Genomic DNA, 24,417 nt, shown 5'->3' with positions numbered 1-24,417 from the left:
TGCCTAACACTTACTAACTCTTCAAGTAGGTTGTGTTTCCTAATAATTCACAGCATCAGTGTGCTCAACTCTGAAACACTGAGAAAACCTAACTCATAAGGATACTGAAATAATTAAGTGTTCAAAGTGATATTAAGGACATTCCTTGGTTTAGAGTACTTCTTGAATAAAAATCGGTTCCCTTATGTCTTTCTCTCCTTCCCTTTAGGTTAAACACAACAGGTAAACGATGTGTAATAGTCTGCTTGTTAAATGATTAAAGATTGCCTTTTGGATACTTTATAGGTAGTGACAATTTTATAGAGCAATAAACATATAGGAGTATATGTTCTGAATTCTCTTCTCTCTCTCATTTTTGCTTTTCAGCATATAGAAATGCAGCTGAAATTGTTCAGTATGGAGTAAAAAATAACACCACTTTCCTTGAGTGTGCCCCGAAGTCTCCACAGGCATCGATCAAATGGCTGTTACAGAAAGACAAAGACAGGAGGAAAGAGGTGAGTAACACACCACAGCAGCAATCAGTCAGGGCTTCGGAAAGATATTCAATCACCATCCCTCGGTGAGGTTCAGATCAAACGGGAAAAAAAACGGCATATGACCATCCTTTTATGTCTTTGGGATGACAGGTGCCACTTCCTTTAAAATCCTTTGTCTGCAGAGATGATGAATTAATTAGAAATCCTTGCTGCCTGTTCACCTCTATAATATGGTGACTGAAACAAGAGCTTGGACACTCAAGACAGGGGAATTGATATGAGGAAGCATTCGTAAAAGAAACAAGATGTGTGCAAAACCAGACGCCAAGTTCTCACACAGCAGCACCTTTGTGTGATTCACAAGATAAAAGGGGGCTTTAAAAAAAGTTCAGTTTTTCCTCAGTAAGAAATTACACTAAGCCATAACTTTTATGGTAAGGAGCATTTTTCTGCTATGTGGTAATCTGTTTCCTTTGCTTTATTATCCACGACTCTGGGGTTTTGGTTTGGTAATATAGGGAATCATTGTTTATGGGACCGTTGCCTTTATTTAGTTATATGGAAAAACAATTTTTCAAAGAAAAGGACACTGACATTAACCTTTCACTGATCGGAAAGGGCTGTTTTAAAAGGGAAGCATTGTAAAACGGCTTAGGGTGAAATATTATAAATAATGAGCTCCGTAATATTGATCTCATGTTGTACTGACAAATGAGAGGAAGAAGAAGAAAAATATATATGTGTATATAAAGCCTTAGGGTAGTCTAAAATGTAATGCTACTAGCAGTGTCATAAAATCTGATAGAGCGAAGGGGAAAATGGAGCCTTCTGCATTTGGGTGTATCCTTCTGTTGTGGGTAGTTTAGGTACTAAGTATTAAGTTAATTGGAGATATTCAGATCGGATACAATCCCAAGCTATAAAACACAGACACTTGCATCAAAGTTACTGAAATACATGTTGGCTCCATATGAGAAAATACTTTACAACTCAGACCTGCCTGTCCAAAGACAATATGAGCTGTTTAGGAAATTGTGTGTCCCCTGTCACTGGACTAGTAAACCGTAGGCTGATGTCCACTTGCATAAGCGATTTAACCATCTGGAGGCGAGAGGAGCTAGGTGAACTCCGGGGTTCCTTCTTGCCCCATAATTCTATGATACTAATCAATCTTTTTAACATTTTTATTAATAAAAAATTGTTTATTTAAGATCTCTTTACTTTGCCACAAAAGTCTGTCATCAAAGAGACCTTGAAATTTCTACAGTCTAATTAATTTTCAATTCTTTTGAATGGATGTAAATGGTAATACTACTTGCCTTACTAAGTAACCTAGAGTAGAAGTCATACTGCGCGATGATGATTACCACACAGAAATGAAATTCTTAGGCCAGAGCATGTCACAGGGTCATAAACGGTCCTTCCTGAGAAGTTCTATGTGTTCATATGTGAATTGGAAATCTAAAACTCAAATAGGGATTACCTAACATGAATAAAATATTTTTCTTTAACTCAATAAAAACTTAAAATAGAATAACATGCAATAAGCGAAAAAAATTTCTATTTAAATTAAAGAAAATGAATACACGCAAGCTTGAATACATGCCACAGAAATTAATAAATTAAATTAAAAATGGAGTGAGTTATAGATTTAATGACTGAATCTCCTTTGTGATATTTCTAGTGTTTTATTTCAGAATGCTCAAGAATATAGACTCCATTATTACGATCTTGCTTTTTTCTCTGGCATAAGAGTGCTATAAGATTATGAAAAAATTAACTATAATTATGCAAATCTATTATATCCAGAATTACAGAGCACAATTCCACTCATTCTTAATTTAGTTGAACAAATTGTTACTATATTATTAAATTTATCTTGATTTGTTATCAGTAGTTTAGGCAAACACAAGCTTATGTCTTATATTAATGATATATAAATATTGAAGACAAGTCATAAAAGCTCATGGACAAAACTGTAAGTAGTTCGTATTGAATAGCATAAAGTAAAAACTGAAAGATCTCCTTATCTCCACTTCAATATTTATTCATACTTCTAGAGTATGAAGCTACTAAGAGTTATATATTCAGTCATAATTATTCCTCCAAATATTCTCCATCATGTTCCTATTTTTGTCTTTCTCTCTCTGTCTCTCTGATGCACACACACACACACACACACTTTAATATCAGTACATTTGGAGCTATCTTACTTTTCTTGGCTACATACTGTTCCACTATATGAATATATAAAGCTATCTACTACTTAAGGTTATTATTTTTCTTCTTATAAAAAACATCAAGTAGGGGCACCTGGGTGGCTCAGTGGGTTAGGCCTCTGCCTTCGGCTCAGGTCATGATCCCAGGGTCCTGGGATCGAGCCCCACGTTGGGCTCTCTGCTCAGCGGGGAGCCTGCTTCCCCTGCCCCTCTCTGCCTACCTCTCTGTCTACTTGTGACCTCTGTCTGTCAAATAAATAAATAAAATCTTAAAAAAAAAATCATGTAAATGAACATCTGCACACTTGTGAGTATATCTTCTGTATGAATTCCTAGAAATGAAATTTCTGTGTCAAAAACATGTTATATAGATTTATAAAATTGGCCTCCAATTTTTTCCTAATTTTGCACACGTAGAAGTCTTCCTTTCCTTTTGTTTCTGAGTGCATTTCTACATGATTGGAACTATTTTTGAGACACCTTTAAACTTTAAAAATTAAATTAACATCAAAACTTTGCTTTAGGGGTGCCTGGGTGGCTCAGTGGGTTAAGCCTCTGCCTTCAGCTCAGGTCATGGTCTCAGAGTCCTGGGATCAAGCCCCGCGTCGGGCTCTCTGCTCAGCAGGGTGCCTGCTTCCCTTCCTCTCTCTCTCTGCCTGCCTCTCTGCCTACTTGTGATTTCTGTCTGTCAAATAACTAAATAAAATCTTTAAAAAAAAAAAAAAACTTTGCTTTATACATTTCAGTCCCTTCTGATCTCCCATTTTCTAGATCTGTTCTATTATCTTGTTTCAATATTATACTTTGCCTTTTTGTGCTTTTTTCTGGAGGAGGGCATTACTTTTTAACTAAAATAATCTATCTTTGATTTTTATTTCATTAATAATTAAATACATATTTACACAGAAATTAACCATTTAGAAAAACATTCCTTTATTTTGATTTGGATTCATCCCCCCCCCCCGACCCCAGTGAAAGAGCAATCCCAAGTCCCCATATCAAGGAATTTCTTACCACTTAGCTTTTTAGTCTGTTCATTGACAAGACTATAGCTGGAACTTTAAGAAAGAAAGATTGCATACATTGAACTAATATCTAGCACATGAGGGTTTTTCCAGGATAAGCTTGTAAAGTAATTAAATATTAACCTCATAGTTTTTTATTACCTTTCCTTGGAAAGTAAAACCATTTAGACTTAGAAGATGATGGCATTTCAGCTTATTTTTAGTCATTCTTTAATTTGGGATAATTGGAAAAAACCCTTGACAGTGTTCAAAACTCTACTTCTGCTTATATAATTTTTTTTCGGGTTGTCTTATTACTCAGTCAAGAAATAAGTTGTTTGCACTTCTAGTTAGGAGAAAATTCATCATTGAAAAATGGTAAAATTCAACCATTTAACTGTGGCTTCATGATTCTACTAATAAGAGAGTATTTTTGTTGCAATTAAAGGCAAGAACTCCAGGACAAAAGAGATATTTTAAATTATTCTGTGAATTTTATTTTATAGTTGACTGTGATTCACACTCCAAATGCAACCAAAATTCTGTGCTTATATATACCGAAACTACTTCTGTCCAAAGGTAATGAACTTGAAGCTATTTTTGGTAATATGGGTGATAACTTCACCCTCCCTTTAATAGCTTCAGTGCTCCTGAAACAAAATCTCTTGTGCAAAAGAGGCAACCGAACTGACCAAACATTTGTGTTCACTAAGAAGGAAGCTAATAAGTACTTGATGCTTTCCCCAAATTTGAAAGTCCAGAGATACTCTGTATATGTTGCTCATATCTTTTTAGAAAACATAGAGTGGGGTTTGGGATCTTTGATGAATCTCTCTTTTAGGTCAAGCTGAATGAACGAATCATAGCCACTTCACAAGGACTTCTAATCCGCTCCGTTCAAGATTCTGACCAAGGACTGTATCACTGCATTGCAACAGAGAATAGTTTCAAGCAGACCATAGCCAAGATCAACTTTAAAGTTTTAGATTCTGAAATGGTGGCTGTCGTGACAGAAAAATGGTCCCCTTGGACCTGGGCCAGCTCTGTGAGGGCTTTACCCTTCCACCCAAAGGACATCATGGGGGCATTCAGCCACTCAGAAATGCAGATGATTAATCAGTACTGCAAAGACACTCGACAGCAACATCAACAAGAAGAATCCCAGAAGATAAGAGGGGACTATGGCAAGTTAAAGGCTCTCATCAATAGCCGGAAAAGTAGAAACAGGAGGAATCAGTTGCCAGAGTCATAATGTTCTCTTACTTGGAACTTATGCTTTCAGTAAAGAATGGTCTGTCTTCAATGATCAAATTTTGAGCAAAGAACCTTGTGTTTTACCCATGAGAAATTCCTGAGAAAGGTGTAACTCACTCCTAAAGTGACTATTACATGAACTGAAATGAGCATGCATTTTCTTGTATAATATTGACTAGCACTAGACATGTCATGGTCCTCATGGTGCATATAAATATTTAACTTAACCCAGATTTTATTTATATCTTTATTTCCTTTTCATTCAAATCAATATGGCGGATATAAAACTAAAATTCTTACATCCCTTAATTGAATGATGGCCATAAACCCTGTGATCTTCCTTCCTTGCCTTAGGGGTTTAGATTTGGAATTGTCAGTGATTTTATATATGGAAACAAATGCCAAGTTCACAACTTTTACATTGTAAAAGTTGTATAAGTATATGTGATAGAGTAGTCATCAAAAGAAATGTAGACTAGGTACAAGTCAAGGAAGAGTGCATCTAAAAGTTGTACAAAACATGAGTGATTCATACAGAAAAATGAACAGCTTATATGTTTCCAGTGAAATACATTAATGTTTTTATTATAAAAATGGTCAGTTGCTGGTATCTGTTATTGGTCTTTGTTTCCTAGTTTTAAGAAGATAAAATGAATGACCTTCACTGTAAACATTTTTGATTAGAGTTATGTCAGTGAATCATTTAAGTTTTTATTCTTATGCTATCATCTTCCAAACAAAAGCACTTTTTTTGGAAGTTATTTAAGTTATTATAGAATCAGAGAATATAATCTTACAGTGTTTAATTACTGTTTTTGTTCTAATTTTCTAGTCTGTATGGTAAAGTAAACAATATAAGAAGAAAAAGATGAAATATCAAACTTGTATATGAGAGGTAAAACTATCAAAATGGGGAAAAATAAAGTAAGAAATGCAACTTTATGAAAAGCTATTTATAAAAAAAGTGACTAGTTTTTACCATCAGTGATTAATTTCAATAATTAACTCTCACATTTTTTTTGGTTTACCAACCTCAGACATCATATGATTTTTAAGTCACTGGTTCTTTAGTGATGATCTTTAGTGTGCGCTGGCGAGGTGCTCATTTTGAGGAGAACTGAAAAAAATTTGAATATGAACAAAAATAGACATACTTTCTTTTGAAAGAATGTTGGTGCATTCTGTTCACTGGTTATAAATACAAATGTTTTAAGTTTTGTAATGAATAAAATAATTTCCTTCTAATTGTGCTTGGGTCATTTCACTAGAAAAATTTATTATTGATCCTTTTGTTCCAAATAGCAATTAGATGGGAGAAATATGAAAAAATTCTTTATACTGTTATGTTTCCTTTTGAAACACAACTTTTGCCTTTGAATTTTATTTGCTTTTAAAGAAATTTTCTTGTTTCCCAGCACAAATAGAAATTGCATCATAGGCCTATTCAAAAATCTAGCAAAATTTTATTTGTAGTTAACAGTCCACAAAGAAGGTAAGGTAGACTTATTACCTTTTTAAGCACCATAGCATAAAAACTTCAAGAACTAAAATCATTGTCAAAATGAATGTAACCATTGATCAGAATCTAAGAATATGACTTACTATTTAAGTGGTGATAAATTATGATATTATAAGAGGCAACCTCAGTGGGGCAAACATAGCAGTTAAAATATACAACATAAATAATGTTCATTCAAAAATAAGCTGATAAATAAAAGCTATCTTCCAAATGTATATGATTCCGAATTATTCTCTAAAGCGGTTTATTATATAAATATTTTGCTTGCTATGTGCCCAAATAGAAATGTTTGTCAATGGAAGGCCAAAAACATCTTTATTGTTTATGGCCAAAACCATCTTTATTGTTTATGGCCAATATGTTCTATGTACAGAGTTTAAAGTAAAATTGTTTTAGAGTCAGAGGATAGGTAAACTACACAGGTCCCCTTGCTTCATGTAAACACAAACTGATAGACAATAAGGGTGTTTAGTTTTGTAATATTATTTGTGCTATTTAATACCTTCTCCTTAGAACACTGTTCAGTTGTATATACTTTTATTACTTTTGTTCTAAAATTATAGAAATTCTTCTTCAACATAACTGCCAATATGTAAAGAAAATTTTCTTTCTCCAAAATAATGTCAACATATATTGAATATTGGTGGTTAATTAGTTTTATTTTGTGTAGTTTGACATTTTGATGACTTAATACATTTTCCATTTATATTGTACATAAAATTTCTTAGGAATTCACTTTTTTCCCAAAGTGTAGGTTTGTGGATAGATTTTAGCATGATGAAACTGTCATTACGGTGAATGTTCACTCTGTGAGAAAATAAATTAAATGTAATTAGTACATTAATATTTAATTGGATATTGAAAAATCATTTGCCTGGCAAAATAAAACGTGTTGAATTCCCCAAGAATGTCTTCAACTTTTCTTTTTAATGATGGATATATAGTTGCTTGTTGAGAAGAAAGAACCTACTGAATCTTATAATTTTTAAGTTGTAGTTATTTATTTATCCATTTTTGTAAAAATAATGCATCTAGGTATTTCTAAATTCAAACCTTCTAGAAGAATATACATGGAAAACTCTCCTTGTATCATTATCCCTCATTTATTCAAGTCCCAACCCCAGAGACATCCAATATTGTCAATTTCTATGTGTATTTCTGTGATATTTTACATATATGCAAACAAATTCATATCTGGTTTCTCTTTAAGAGGCACTATACATCCATTCAGCTCCATCAGTAGTTATTCATACTGTGTTGTGACTAACAGTGGAGGGAAGAAAAAGTATAGTTTAGGCGTGCTTGGGCTTTGGAGCCAGACTACCTAGATTTGAATCCAAGCTCATTGTCTTGGAAAAGTTACTGTATTTCTCTCTGCCTTAGTTGTCTGCCCAAGTTCATACCTGCAGAGTGTTGGAACAGAACATATGATGCAATAACTATTCAATAAATGTCTTAATACTCTCCTTATTTAGAAAGTGACATCCTGCTAGAACAGGAAGGACTCTTTCCGTTGTGTTCTGTGTCATGTTAAATGCCAATGACCCAGGCTGGGGAGCCTGCAGTCAGTGGATCACGTAACACCTTACCAGGTAAAACCAGCCTTTATAAAATTGAGGGAAGAAAGTCATAAGCTAATTCATAGTGCTGCTAACCCATTTGAAAGACATAAATATGAGAGATTTCTTCAATTTCTGGGCTTTAACTCTGTAATCATGTGAGTGGAGAAAACCTGAACCAAAAAATATATATATTAAAAGTTATCTCAGTGAATCTTCCAACCTAATGATTTGGCACTACTCCCTAATTGCCTCATTATTTTTCAGTGTCTCCCTTGCTTATATCTCATCTTAACTTTAGGTTAAAGTAATTTTAACATATTTCTTATCATTTTAATGTGTTTTTGAGGCTTATGGCTCCTACCTAGGGGGAAAAAATTAAGAAAAAGATATTGGTTTCCTATATTTGTTCTTGTAGCTGAAGTTAAGAGAGACATTGCCGCTTTATTTTACATGTAGTAAAGCCTGTAAAAACCGTAAATCTAGACAAAGAAATAATCAGACTAAGTGAGAATGTTTACTTACCTAGAAGCAATGAAAATTTCATTGAATTTTATGAATCATGACAAACCTATGAAAGACTGAATTTTTATTTTTTTCCTTAAGAATTTATCCCACCATTGTTTTATCCAGCCTCCTTTTGCACAAGAATACCAACCTTTCTGCAAAATCAAAATCAGTTGCTATAGATTCTGTGTATGTGCCGCTCAGTGAACTTCATTGCCAATAAGTTGTTTTTCCTAAGGGGCTTCTGACATATATTTCAACTTTTATAGTTTCATAACAATGCTACTTTCACAGTGCATAGGTATTGAGAATAGGATGAACTAGCTTTAAGACAAAAATGCCTTCCTACTATGACTAGTGTACTTATGGTGTATTTGTCTATTCACTTCATAAAATAATACTTCCCACAGAGTTTGAATTGTGTATTTCTCAGGGCTATTATGTTGCCATGCTTGAGTGTTACTTACATAAAGTGCTATTAGAGAATGGCATTATAACAAACACATTAAAACCGTTTATTCTACGTAAGGTTACCTCTGTGTTCCCCAAGAACAAAAGCAGGACAAAGTCTATTCCTTAAGAGTTTCTCTGAATTATTTATATAAAAATGTCATTCACACATTTTATGAGACCAAAACCCATAATGATTTCTGCATGGCAGAATGGATATATGATAAAATTATTATAAAAATAAAAACCACTCCTGTTGTTTCCCCGGGTATTTTTCAATATACATGTGATCTTGGCTCATAAGGGGGTACAGTGACATGAAAGGAATTTCCTATTTTCTTAGTCCTTTCAGAATGTTATTTCTACCACTCTGTATAGGAAAACAGAGTTGAAACTTTTCTGTTTTTTTTTTTCTGTTACTGATTTGTGCTTGCATGTTGGGTGTTGGGGGGCGGTTATAATCATCTTCCTTTTTCTGCTACATCATGGCTTGTCGGAGAAGCTGGACCTTCAGAGTACCTTCTTTTTTTTTTTTTTTTAAGATTTTATTTATTTATTTGACAGACAGAGATCACAAGTAGGCAGAGAGGCAGGCAGAGAGAGAGAGAGAGGAGGAAGCAGGCTCCCTGCGGAGCAGAGAGCCCGATGCGGGGCTCGATCCCAGGACCCTGGGATCATGACCTGAGCCGAAGGCAGAGGCTTTAACCCACTGAGCCACCCAGGCGCCCTAGAGTAACTTCTTCTGAGGTGATATGATTTGGCAGTTATAAATTGTGGTTTGATGTTGGGAGTCAGCTTGACTCATGAATAGGAGAAGCAGCTATGAAAAACAAAATACTGAGGAGGTGCTACCTAAGCCATATCAGCCTGGGACAATCAGTAAAGTTTTTATGTATGTATATATATTTATTAGGTCATGGATTATGCACACATAACTCCACAACACAGCTATATTCAATTTATTATTTCAAAATAAGGCTCCATTTTTTCTTCAAGTTTCTCTGCTTACAAATGATATAAGCTTGGGAACATTACATCCCTCTTGATAAATTGTTGCTTTCTCTGAAATTGGAATTATAACAATATCTATGGCATGAAGTAGTTGTGAGAATTAAGTCAATATGTGTGGAATTCTTACAGTGCCTGACACATAGTAAAAGTTCAGTGAGTACATATGATTATTTTTCTACCAGGAGAAAGAAACTATTTCTTTCAAATATTTGAGCATTGTTCCTCTTTTATCTCAGATGGCATCAAAATAGCTCAACTGATAGTTGATGTCATTTATCTATATTGGCATCCATGGGGACATCATTTTTTTTGTTTGAACTTAGCCATCAATGTACAGATGTCCCCTGAGCTATCCCTTGTTGCTGATACAAAGTCCTGGTAGGGCAGGTGAGATTTCCACGACCGCCAGACACTCTTAGAAGAAGAGGAATGTTTCTGCTATTGCATCATTCTGGGGGACAAGCCAAGGGCCCCTCCTGACTAAAATTACTTGGGAGTGTGTGTGTGTGTGTGTGTGTGTGTGTGTGTGTGTGTGTGCGCGCGCGCTTGGCCCCTTCAGGATCCTATACCTATTCAAGACACAAACCTGGCAATGAAGTAGAAAGATAGGACCCACAACCCCTTCTATACTCATCACGCTTTTCTCCAATCTGCCCTTCACTGTTGTGGTCTCTGATAGCAGGAATTGTTCCTTAAGTATCTCCCATGAGCTTCAGCAGTGGATTTCACACTTCATCCTCTAAGAACATTTTGAAAAGCTAGGTACCCCCTTACATAGTTCCAAGATAATGTCTAAATTTTTTATTCTAAGTTCAAGTACTTGCAAAGGATATCATTTCTAGTATGACATAAATTATGACATTTAAAAAATTAAGGGTTTTTTTAATTCCATGGTTTATAAGAGGTATATTGATATATTTCCAAGTTACTTAGGGATTTTTTCCAGATATCTTATTATCAAGTATCTATTAATTTCTAATTATATACCACTGAGGTCAGATGATATAACCTAAATGACTTCATGCCTTCAATATTTATTAAGATATGTTTTAGTAACCAATCTGTAGTATAGGCTAATGTCTCATGTGTATTTATTAGGTGTGGTATTCAGTATCAACTAGATCATATTGGCCGATAATGTTTTTCAAATCATTTGTATTTTAATTTTCACTTTTTTTTTTTGATGTTTTTAACAAAGAGAAGCTTGTTAAATTTCCAAACTATGCCTTGTGTGCCTGTATGTCCCACTCCCTTTCATCCTTTTGCTCACCCCCCGTCTTGCCTCTGGGAAACATCAGCTTTCTCTTATTCCGGTTTTTTGTTTGTTTTGTTTATTAACTTTTTAGTGTCAGAATTTATTTTATTTTTATTTTTATTTTTTTTTAAGATTTTATTTATTTATTTATTTGACAGAGAGAGAGATCACAAGCAGGCGGAGAGGCAGGCAGAGAGAGAGGAGGAAGCAGGCTCCCCGCTGAGCAGAGAGCCCGATGCGGGGCCTGATCCCAGGACCCTGAGATCATGACCTGAGCCGAAGGCAGCGGCTTAACCCACTGAGCCACCCAGGCGCCCCAGTGTCAGAATTTATTTTAATTAATAAGCTAACAATCTGATTATGTTCTCTAACAATTGTACTTAAAGAAATTTTTGGAAACCATCATTCTCCTCGATACTTGTACCGATCCTTCAAGCTATGCCTTGATGGGTTCTCTGTTTCAATGAGCCACCTCCATAGTTTTTCCAGGATAATACTTTGTAATACAGACTTCCAGCTGCCACTTGCTTACTGAGTGGCCTTGGGAAAGTTACTTAACCTCTCTGTACCTCTTGTGCTTCTTATCTGAAAATATTATTCACCTCATAGGTTTGTTGTAAAGGTTAGAGTCATGTTTTATATGTATGTAGGTTTATAGACTGTTTACAACAGTCCTGCTACATGATTAAAATATTACTAGTTCAATTAGTGCTCTTATTACCTGCTGTTATAAAACCCATTTGTCTTATTCAAAATTTCCAGTGACAGTTTATCTTTATCATTGTTCCAATTTCCATCATCCTCCTGCCACTTGCCAGCAGACAGTCTGATGATCACTATTACCTTGTGCCCTTTGTGGATCTTCATTTTTAACCCTCAACTTCTATTTTCCCAAATCAAGAGCAGGCTCTTGACTCTCTCTGTCCTCAAGCTGAATTCCTGCACCATTCACCTGGGAACCTTGGAGTTACTGTGAGAAGCTGGCTTTCCTGGAGCTTGATTTATTCATCTTGGATGTTAGCTGTCATCCACAGTGTTACAGACTTGACCTTTTGCATAAGGCTCCTTGCTATCCTCTTTTTACAGCGTCCCGTCAGCTAGGTCCTGGCAACCTTCCAGGCACAGTAAATCTCATCTGAATTCACACTGGGGGAGAAGCTAAATTATGTGCTAAGCAGCTCCCAGCATCAACAGTTACAGCACCATCAGAAGTCCATTATCATCCTCATAAAAATAACCATTTATTGAGTACTTTCTGTGAACATTCCTATATAAAGGTATGCATCCTTATCTATTTAAAAGTAGATAAGTATGTAAAGTAGATACATCCATATCTACTTCCTTTACAGGAATCTGTTTTGTAAATGGCAAAACTAAGAGTCTTACACCTATATAGACTTGTCCTGAATTAAGTAACTTTCTAAAGTCCTGAAAGTATGAAATACCAAGTCTAGCTCTAGGCTTTAAGCATCTTCTATATTTCATCTCACTAAAGAATATCCACTACAAAAATATTCATATACAGTAGCCTTTGTAATGTGATTTATAGGACTCCAGGTAAAATGAGCTCAGGCCATGGAGTCAGATTGCCTAAATTTGACTTTCTAGCTTTCTAGTAGCTAGCTTTACAGGTCTGAGATTACCATGATAACATCAATCTCACAGGACTGTCAGGGTTGAGATAATTCATGTAAAGCACTTCAAACTTACATAATGTAAAATGGATATCAAATAAATATTGGCAGTTTTATTACTATGCTTTTGATGCTGGAAATACCATTTATTAATTCTTTCAACAACTATTTATTGAGCACTTACTATGTGAGTGTATTTGAGGCATTGTATTTTAGGACAGTATTTTAGGCATTGAGGCTATGGTAAGGAATATATTAGTATCTCTCCTATTGTGAAGTTTACTTTCTAGAGGGAAAGAAATGAAAGAAAGAAGCAAGTAATTAGGCATTAGCTTAGGCTGAGGTAAGTGTTGCGAAGAAAGCTGGAGAAAGATAAGGAAGTCATGGAAAGAGCAGGGAAAAAGAACATTCCAGGCAGAAAGACAAGCCAGAAGAAGGCTCTAAGGTGAACAAAATTTTGGTGGATATGAGAAAAAGGAAAGAAAACCCATGTGGCTGGGTCTAATTAAAAGAGGAAAATCCAGGGGCGCCTGGGTGGCCCAGTCAGTTAAGCGGCTGCCTTCGGCTCGGGTCATGTTCTCTGGGTCCTGGGATGGAGCCCTACATTGGGCTTCCTGCCCAGCAGGGAGATGGCTTCTCCCTATCCCTCAGGCCCTCCCCACTGCTCATTCACTTTCTCTGTCTCTCTTTCTCAGGGCGAGAAATTTAGGCTTGATTCTAGTTTGCAAAAGCTACTGGAGACTAATGATGTCACATGAGTGATCTACTTTAAATCAGAAATACTTGTGCCTGTATTTTAGAGAACTCTGAGAGCAAGAACACAAAGAAAACAAAAAGACCAACTAGGAGTCCAAGGCATATTTATTTTTTTAAAGCACATAACTGATAGATTAAAGTATTGACTTTAATTCACATGGCAGTATAAACAAGCAGTAGTAGACCCCTCCTGGAGTGTACTGTTGAAAGAGGGAGAAGGGTTCATAAGAGACAGTACTTACCCTGTGCCTGAGGAAGAATTGTTAGTGTGGTGTACCCCATACAGGTGAAAGGAACGCCAAGAGAGGTCAAGAGGTGGCTTGAAGAAAGGCCTAGAGGTGATCCTGAAGCTAGAAGATGCAGAAACTGCCAGAATGAGGGATTTATTGCCAAGTAATGTCCACAGGAGAAAATGGCATAGGTTTCAATATAGGGAACCAAAATAGTCATGGATAAAAATCTAAAAGTCATTAAGGACAATGTTGTGTGGATGTTTTAAGATAGAATGGAGTCACATGGACAGTGGCTGTAAATAACAGCATGTAAATGGCCATAATGGATGAAAGTCCACGATAAATAACCTTACTGAAGATACAATGCAACATGATTGATGGGCCAACTAGTTACCAAGGCCAGCTGCTTTAATGGCCCCTTACTTCATCCTGATTTTATTTACTGGCAAATAATGCAGTTGCATCTTACATGTAGAAACAAGCTGTCTAAGTGAATGGGACAGCTTTGAGAATGGAGCGGGTGGTGAATTAACATTTTCTAGAAGGGTGAAATTACCATGCAGTTTATATAAAAACTTGCGTGTTTAATTAGGGCACCGGGGTCAGCATTAAAAGAGTGATTCCCTGACTATTACTACCATTCACAGTAGACTCTCCCACCCCAGATTACTGCTTTCCTCTGCTCTGTAAGAAAGGGAAACAAAGTGTTTCTAGAAAGATGGTCTCTGGACTGACTGCCTTGAAATGATTTCATCAGAAGCTGGCATTGAGGTTTTGAAAATGGAATTAAACCCAGGTTTCTTCTTGGCAACAGAATAATTATGGATACTCATGGATAAAAATATGGAAGATGAATTTGAGGAAGGGAAGAAGAAATAAAAGACTAATTCATTTCTTTACCTCTCTTTAAAGAGCATTACCCTGCACCACCCCTACCACTACCAAAACCACTAGGTTAGGTCAAGAACAAAGTTATTTATAGCCAGAGAACAGCAAGGGGAGTGCTTAATGTGTTCTGAGATGATTAGCACTTGTTTTTCTTTAATTCATCAGGAGAAATCATAAAAATACCTTTTTTCAGGCTTTTTAGGCTTTTACTGTCAGGCTTTTACTGCCATTTAGGGAAAAAAGTGTAGCTTTGTGAACCCTTCTCCTGCTTCCCCAGATTAGTTTATTATTCCTTGTTTTTTCCACAAGGCTTGTTCATAGTGTAACATTCACCCTGTTTATTACATTTAACCTCCTATTTTCCTCTCTTGCCAGCTATTTTATTCCTAGTGTCTAAGGCATTGTTGACCATATAATAGGTACAGGGCCTTCCCTTTTTAATAGTATATAGTAAATCCTTTTAAACTCTTTTATCTCTAATGAATAAGGAGTCAATAATACTGCATACTATAATACATATTTCAGAATACGAACAGTTGTTGGTTTGAAAGTTCACAGGCTTTTCATTATGGTAATGAGAGCCCTCACTAAAACTTACCACCAACAAACAATTAAAAATCTACCATGTACTTCTATATAAGAAATGAATAAGACCATTGCAGTTCTCCAAGAGAAAGCAAAGACAAAGATAAAATATTTGTTAGTAAAAGATGATGCTTAAACAACTGTCGTATGGCTTATATCCCAAGGGGAACAAAAGAACATGATTAAAATACCAGCTTTGCTCTATCAGTGCCCTAATTCACTGTGTGAGTCCTACTGATTCCGTGGCTTATCGAATTCCCACAATGGTACTGATTTGGTAGGCGTTACTATACAAATTTTATAGATGGAAAAAATGGGCTCTGAAGTTCCTTAAGGCCGCAAGTTGGTGGGCTCGGATTGAAAACCACCCTTACTTTTCCCCTATACCTCCCAGGTAGTAAGAGTGGAGAGAATGGAGACGTCACGGTGGTAATTGGGGAATATTTCACGTTCCAGCGGGTCTTGGAACGGAGGGTGCAGTACTGCATTCATATAGATGAATGAGGAGGAAGAAGGTTTATAGGTGAGAAACATAATAAATACACAAAAGAAAATCTACTGGTTGATTGCAAGAGTTGAAATTATGAAGAGCAGAGATAAAGTTAGATGTATGTGCAAGAGAATGGAGTAAATAATGAAATGTGTGACCCGCTTTTTATTTTTGAGAAGGATATATTTCAGAAGGGAGAAATGAGAGGCAAACATTTACTTTAATTGATAGATGAATGCCCCAACTGCTTCTCTAAGGAAATCCAAGTGAGAAGATACCATTAGGAATCAATAAGGTTAAAGCGGAGGAAGAACGATGAGCACTCATGTGTTGTCAATAGCTCAGTGGGCGCACTGAGAACGCGGTTTTTGTTACCTGTGTGTGTCAAAACATAGAAGGCCCTTGATATTTACATTTGGGCTAGTTGAATAATGATTGGATGGGTTGGAATATTGCCAACTTTGTGCTTTAGGTTTTGGTAAAAGAAGTAATAATAAAGACAGTAGAGCTGACATGAATAGGATTTTTCTAATTGCCAGGCATTGTTACGTATGTGCATTATCTTGTTTAATTCTCATTTTCAAACCTGAGAACTATTGTCTGTTATTATTTACCTTTTTATAGAAGATGACACCAAAGCAGAATAATATTAGGAAATTTAACATTAGGAGGTACCTGTGGCACTCAGTTGGGTAAGTGTCTGCCTTCAGCTCAGGTCATGATCCCAGGCCCCAAGATCAAGCTCCAAGTAGGGCTCCTTGCTCAGCGGGAGTCTGCTTCCTCCCTGCTTCTTCCCCTGCTCATGCCCCCGATCTCTCTCTCAAATAAATAAATAAAATCTTTTTGAAAAGAAATTTAACATGAATAAAAGAGTAAGTAGATATTCTAAACTATGATGCCCTATTGCATTGTAATTAGTTATCCACGGGTGCCCTCCGAGACCCAAGAGATTTTTAATATTGGTGGTAAGTTTTGGTAGGGAATATTAGAGTAATTTCTATGAATGGGAACTTCTAGCTTTGTCTTCCTTTTATTAGATATTTGTCTCTGTAGATAATATGATTTCATCACATCAGAATTTCTAATAACTTCCAACTGTGCCAACAACAATTATAACATCTCAGAACATTACTTTTATCACAGGAAAAATCAATGATTAAGATTAGGTTAAAATACCACCCATGTTTAGAATTATTCACAATATGCACACTTTAGTTAGGAAAATCTTTCCAACAAATTTAGCAACTGTAGGGCTTAAGAATCCAAAAAATCTAGGGCAAGGAGCACACTTTATCAGGATACGCTGAAACAGCCAGAGCTGAGGAACAAAGTATTTTTAGGTGAAATGCTTTTACGGATCAGAATACTCTGGGTTGGAAAGTTTGAGGACAGGTAAGAAAACCAGCGTGGTCCCAAAAGCTGTTACATACAACCGTTATATAGATTATGAAACCGAGACCCAGAAAGAAGTCAACACGTTTTGTAATTCAGCCAGTTCTACTTATCAATGTGGTGTTTTTTCTATATACATAAGTGCCTGGAGATATGATTATATAGTGCAGAAAAGTGAACACAAACCCCTCAGAATTATTCTTTTTGACTGTTAGCATACAATAAGAAAAGAGCTTGGGTTTCTGAGATTCCAGTTTATTGTCTGGCTGCTGTTCAGTCACAACAACTAGACCAGAATTTTTTGGTCTTATTTGGCTTTGCTTAGCTACACAGGGCCTTGGTGTAAAACAGGGCCAAAATGAAACAAGAATATGTTTTTCCTTAATCCACATGTTCTGCTTGGTGAAAAAATGAAGAGTGTTACCCTCAGGATCACAATATAATTTTCTCCAATTTTCTCAGCAGTAAGTTGAGAATTATCTTGTCAACATCACTGTTTTTATTTCTCTTTTTTCACAATAAAATATTTTTATTTTATTTATTTATTTTAATTATGTTCATCATTAGTTTTTGATGTAGCGTTCAGCGATTCATTAGTTGCATGTAGCACCAAGAGCTCATCACAACACGTGTCCTCCTTAATACCCATCACCTTGTTACACCATCCCCCCAACCCCCTCCCCTCTGAAATCCTCAGTTTGTTTCCCAGGATCCATAGTCTCTCTTGGTTCGTCTCCCTCTCTAATTTCTCCCCCTTCAGGTTTCCCTTCCTTCCCCTATGGCCTGACAGTTGATGGATGTAGCTCTGACCTAATCCAACATCATCTTACCCTCCTCCCGAGCGACCTTCCTTTCCCAGTCTTCCCCACCACTCTATCTCCTCTATCCCAGTGCTTCTCAAAATTTAATGTGCATATGAATCACCTCTGAACTTTGTTAAAAGGTAGATTTTCATTCAGTAGATCTAGGATGGATCCGGAGATTCTGTATTTCTAATAAGCTTCTAGAAATGCTAGTCTGCAGGCCATATTTTGAGTGGTAAGGCTCTATTTTACTTTCATAATTTACAGTTGAAAGCATAAAGGTAGAGTTTGGAGGAGAAAATAATTTATTTATTTCTCCTTTTCTTCCCATTCTTCACAGAGAAACCCATGTTCCTTTTCTTTGCAAACAATTAGAAGCAATTGTGATCACCTGGGATTTTTAAGAAGCACAGTATTTTTAAAATCATGATTATTCTAAGGAAATTTCTAAGACTAAAGTGATTTCATCTAAAGCTGTGAAACAGTCATGAAGGGTGAGCAACAGCCTCCTGAGAGAGGCAACAGGTAGTGAGGACCCGCTGAGGAGGCAGAGAGGTCATGGAGCTTGCTCTGGGAATTAAGGAAATAGAGTTGTATAGGATTTCACTTCAGGTGATTTAAGTTTATAGACAACCAAAACAAAGAATCAGTGACTATGAAGAAGAATTCTTGAAAAAAAGTGGTGTTTTATATGGAAAATACCTAGAAGGCTGCTGGGTAAAATAATTTTAAAATTAAAGTACAAAATTATATACTAGTCTTTTCTAAGCTGGATGTTTTATTAAACTGTAGAGTTGTCAAAGGTCTATCTATATGTAGGCGCATGTGTGCATGCACACGCACACGCACATACACACACACACACACTCTAATACCTCAACATTTTATTATTTATTTATTTATTTATTTTAGTTTTATGGTTTTAATACCTCAACATTTTAAATGGCTTCTTGAGAATGTTGTGATGTGACTGATTTATCACAGAGGTTAACTGGAAATGTTACGAGATGTTCTCTAAAGTTAAGGGCAGGGCTACAATCTGGAGTCTATTTGATATTCTACCTGATAATTTTGTTAAATCGGAATATGCAGATGTCATTATTTTAGAATGATAAAATATACCTTTTGAATGATCTATTCTCTCCCATATTCTGCACTTCGCTGGCCATTACAGGACACAAGTGGAAAAGTAGGTTCATGCTATTGTTTAGAAGTAGGATTATTTGCTTTGTTGCCATCATTGAGCTATCCTTACAAATATATAGATTTGTGTATTTAACATTCGCTTCTCCAATAACAGTTACACAGAGGTGCAGGCTTAGATCTTTCCTGAGATAAGGAACTAAAATATTTTCTTAACTAATGGATGGATAATGATGCTATCAATTTTGTCACTTCTGCAAATTCATCTTTGGACACTGTATTCAGATTACCTTCGACTGTGCATTTAAGTATCAGATACCACCTAAATGTCAGAGGGGGGGGAAACGAGACTAATCTTGACAGTCTGGAAGAGCAATGTTGTCAAAGGTCATCAACAAGTCTGACAAAACAGTCCTCATTAACAGTGTCTGTCAGCACCTCCATTTGGAAGTCATTTGGATATTTGCAGTGACCCCATCAGTTCTGATTGGCTGGGCAGTGACCTTGACCAGGGTGAAACCTCTTCAATGTAGCTCATACAATGCACTGTAGGTGGAATCAAGGATGACAGATGGCAACGGGGTCAGAAAAGAGGAACTTGTCCATCACTGCTATTGAACATGAAGCCACTCAACAGCATAGTTCAACTGGCCCAGGAGCTGTGGTTTGCATATGCCACGAGAGAGTTGTTCAAGTTCCTTTATTTTTAAAGAAATGCTATAGTCTCATAATCTCAGAGTTCATGAGACTGATGAAAAAAAGCATAGCTGTTGGAGGTTAGCAATAAACTAGACATTTCAAAACTTGTCTTTGACTCAGTAGCTAAGCCCTGAAAATTCATACTGGCTATATCTTTATTGTGGATAAATTTCTGATCAAAAACTAGTTTCTGAAATATTTTTCTTCATTCTCACTAACAAACTGGGTTAGTAAGAATAATTACTTTGCTCTTCTGCTAGACACATCTCTTCCTTTTACCTCCCTCACATATCAGATTCAATATGAAATATAACTATGAGAATAGAATACATTATACTTTCTAAGTTCTAGACTGTAAAAGCAATTATAACTTATTCTTGAAATAATTAACCTTTGATAGAATAATATGGATCTGTTTTTTTGTAGTTACAGTAGCACTTCTTTTTAACATAAAGCATTGGGAATAGATTGGATATTGAATGCCATATGGCACAGAATTTTGATTCTGGGCTCTGAATATGTCATTCAAAAAACACAAGGCACATTGACAGGCTAAGGACCTAACGGAACCACACCAGTCAACTAGGGTAAAATGATAAATCAATAAGAAAATACACATAACTTTCCTTTACTCATGGAATTTTTTTTAAAGATTTTATTTATTTATTTGACAGAGAGAGAGAGAGATCACAAATGGGCAGAGAGACAGACAGAGAGGGGTAGGGGAAGCAGGCTGCCTGCTGAGTGGAGAGCCCAATGTGGAACTCGATCCCAGGACCCTGGGATCATGACCTGAGCTGAAGGCAGAGGCTTAACCCACTGAGCCACCCAGGCGCCCACTCATGGAATTTTTAACAATCTAGAAAAGCTTTTAGAACTTAAGACTTTTCTTCACCACTGGCTGCTCAGGAATTTCTTCCAAATCTTCATCATTGACTTCCTCCTTGTAATGTTTTTAGACCAAATAGCCAATCAGTTCCAACCAGAAATGAATAAAAAATGACAAGTTAATTTATTTCATAGAAAAATAAATTATTAAAACTAGAAGGAAACAGACAGGTGATGTAATTAAATTGATTTCCTGTCCTGCGGATTACTCAAGGTCCACATCTAGCATTTATTTGTTTGTTTGATTGAGGTATAATAGACATACAACATTATATTACAGCCAGGTGTACAATGTACTGATTTGATATTTATATATATCATGAATGAGCACTATAATAAGTTCAGTTTTCCCCTGCTACCATATAAAATTATATATTATACAATATAACATTATTGACTACAGTCACCATATTGTACAGTATATCCTCATGATTATTTATATCATGGCTGGAAGTTTGTACCTCTTGACCATTTTCTCCATTTTCACCTCCCCCACTTCCCCTTCCCTCTGGCAACCATCAGTTTGTTCCCTGCCTCTCCAATTTGTTTTGTTTGTTCATCTATTTTGTTTTTTTAGAGTCTGCACATAAGTGAAATCATATGCTACTTGCCTTTCTCTGTCTGACTTATTTCCTGGACCATCGGTATTGTCATTACTGGCAAGATTTCATTCTTCTTTATAGCTGAGTCATATTCCATTGTATATATACCACATCTTCTTTAGGTTGTTTCCATATCTTTGCTATTATGAATAATGATACATTGAACATAGAGGTGTATGTATCTTTTCAAATTGGTGTTTTTATTTTCTTTGGAGAAATACCCAGAAAAAAAAATTTCTGGATCATATGAATTTCTATTTTTAGTTTTTAAAGGAAGCTTCATACTGTTTTTCACTGTGGCTTTACATTCCCAAATTTACATTCCCAAGATGGTGCACAAGGGTTCCCTTTCCTCCATATTCTGTCTAACACTTGCTATTTTGGGGCTTTTTAGAATAGCCAATTTTTGTTATTCAACTGTATGAGTTTGTATTTATCTTGGCTACTAACCCTTTATTGGACATATGATTTGACATATCTTTTCCCATTCAGTAGGTTATCTTTATTTTGTTCATTTTTTTTTCTCCAAGAGCAATGTCAAGTTGCATACAGCCTATGTTTTCTTCTAGGAATTTTATGGTTTCAGGTATCATGTTCAAGTTAATTTTTATGTATGGTAGAAGATAGTAATCCAGTTTCATTCTTTTGCATGAAGATGTCCACTGGTTCCAACACATTTTATTGAAGAGACTTTCCCTTGTATATTCTTGCCTCCTTTGTCATGAACTAATTGACTATATATACATGTGGGTCTATTTCTGGGCTCTCTATTCTGGTCCATTGATATATGTATCTGTTTTCATGCCAATGCCATACTGTTTTGATTAGTATGGCTTTTTTTTTTAAGATTTTATTTATTTATTTGACAAACAGATTACAAGTAGGCAAGAGAGGCAGGCAGGGAGAGAGAGGAGGAAGCAGTCTCTCCTCAGAGCAGAGAGCCCAATGCGGGGCTTGATCCCAGGACCCTGGGATCATGACCTGAGCTGAAAGCAGAGGCTTTAACCCACTGAGCCACCCAGGCACCCCTAGTATGGCTTTTAATATAGTTTTACATTAGGGAGAATGGTGCCTCCAGCTTTGTTCTGTTTTTCAAGACTGTGATGGCTCTTCAAGGTCTTCCGCAGTTCCATGCTAATTTTAAGACTTTTTGCTCTATTTCTGTGAAAAATGTCATTGGAATTTTGACAGTGATTGCAGTGACTCATACATTGCTTTGGATAGTATGGACATTTCAACAATATTAATTCTTCTAATCCACAAGCATGGAATATCTTTCTATTTATTTGTGTCTCCTTAATTTTTTTTCATTAATGTTATAATTTTCAGTGTACAGTTCTTTCATCTCATTGGCTACCTTACTAATGCAACTATAAATGGGATTATTTTCTTAATTTCTCTTTCTGCTAGTTTGTACTTAGTATATAGAAACAGAACAGATTTCTGCATATTAATTTTGCATCCTGTAACTTCACTGAATTTATGTCTTAGTTCTAACAGTTTTTTGGTGAAGCCTTTAGGATTTTCTGTATATAATATCATGTGATCTGCAAATAGTGACATTTTACTTCTTTCCAATTTGGATACTTTTCTTCCTTTCTTTTGCCTAATGGATGTGTCTAGAACTTCCAATACTATGTTGAATAAAAATGGTGAGAGTAGGCATCCTTGTTTTGTTCCTGATCTTAGAGGAAGTACTTCCAGGTTTTCACCATTGAGTATGATTTTGGGTATAGAATTTTCATAAATGGACTTTATTATATAAGGTACATCTCTTCTATACTCACTTTTTGAAAGTTTTGATCATAAATGGATGCGGAATTTTGTCATATGCTTTTTCTGCATCCATTGAGATACTCATACAGTTTTTATCCTTTGTTTTATTAACTTAGTGGTTCACATTGATTGGTTTGTGGATATTTAGCCATCCATATATCCCTGATATTTGCTATTTCCTTTCTTCTACTAAATTTGGGCTTTATTTTTCTTTTCCTATATCTTGACATGTAATGTTAGGTGGTTCATTTGAGATTTTTTTGGTTTATTTCTTGATGTAGGCATTTATTGCTATGAACTTCCCTCTTAAAACTTCTTTTGCTCTATCCCATATGTTTAGATCTGTTTTATTTCCATTTTCACTTGTCTCAAGGTATTTTTTTAAATTCTCTTTGATTTCTTCTTTGACCCATTGGCTCTTCAGCAGCATGTTGTTTAATCTTCACATATATGTGAACTTTCCAGTTTTACTTTTTTTCTTATTCCTGAGTAGAATACTAACTTTATTTTATATCAAATTAAACTTATATGAATTTTCAAAATGTAAAAAATCAAGGTTTTTAAACAACATCAAGTAAAAATCAGGAATGTTTATCTTCATATCAAAAAAAAAGTTCAAAAAAAAATTCAAGTAGAGTTTCAACAAGAATCATATAAAATCTGAAGTGAGTGGCCAAAATTTAAAATTACTGGTAGATAGCTCTTCAATTTTAAAGGACCCCTCAGTATACTTTGGTTTGAAACAACAAAAAAGGACTATTGATTAAAACATGAAAAATATTTCCAGAAAATTTTCCAATTGGGAAAATAAAAAATGAAACCCATAGTAAATAAGAAAAATACAAATCATATGCTGAACAAAGGGGGACTGAAAAAGGCAACCAATCTTTACAGGAATCAAGACAACAATGTTTTTCCTTATTGATTTTCTGTCCAGATGATCTATTAGTGCAAGTGGGGTATTAAATCCCCTACTATTATCGTACTGCTATTTCTCCATTTAGGTCTATTAATACTGGCGTTATGTTTTTAGGTATTACTATATAGGGTGCATGAATATTTATAAATGTTATAACCACTTGTTGGATTGACCGCTTTATCATATGTAAATGATATTTCTTTTTCTCTTATTACAGTCTTTGTCTTAAAGTCTATTTTTCTGATATAAGTATGGCCACCTCGCCTTCCTTTTGGTTTTCATTCATATGGAGTCTTTTAGTCTTTATTATCTTTACTTTTAGTCTGTATATATCTTTACTTCTGAGGTGAGT

At 35.5% G+C, this 24,417-nt stretch overlaps 1 protein-coding gene across 2 annotated transcripts in view; it reads left to right on the top strand.

The window, feature by feature from the left end:
• SEMA3C (semaphorin 3C) overlaps positions 1 to 24,417 on the top strand; it is a 205,004-nt gene that overhangs the window by 173,829 nt on the left and 6,758 nt on the right. Inside the window, exons 17-18 of one of the 2 annotated variants that reach the window (XM_047694855.1) lie at positions 367 to 497; positions 4,544 to 7,383. In XM_047694855.1, the coding sequence (XP_047550811.1) occupies positions 367 to 497; positions 4,544 to 4,954 (542 nt within the window). In that variant the 3' untranslated portion in view covers positions 4,955 to 7,383. Of the gene's footprint in view, positions 1 to 366; positions 498 to 4,543; positions 7,384 to 24,417 lie in introns of those variants that run through there. The other variant, XM_047694856.1, reaches the window with a different exon arrangement.

The sequence above is a fragment of the Lutra lutra genome, chromosome 11 (assembly GCF_902655055.1).
Source record: "Lutra lutra chromosome 11, mLutLut1.2, whole genome shotgun sequence".
In the NCBI taxonomy this organism is placed as follows: Eukaryota; Metazoa; Chordata; class Mammalia; order Carnivora; family Mustelidae; genus Lutra; species Lutra lutra.
This window is presented reverse-complemented; position numbering and strand designations above follow the sequence as displayed.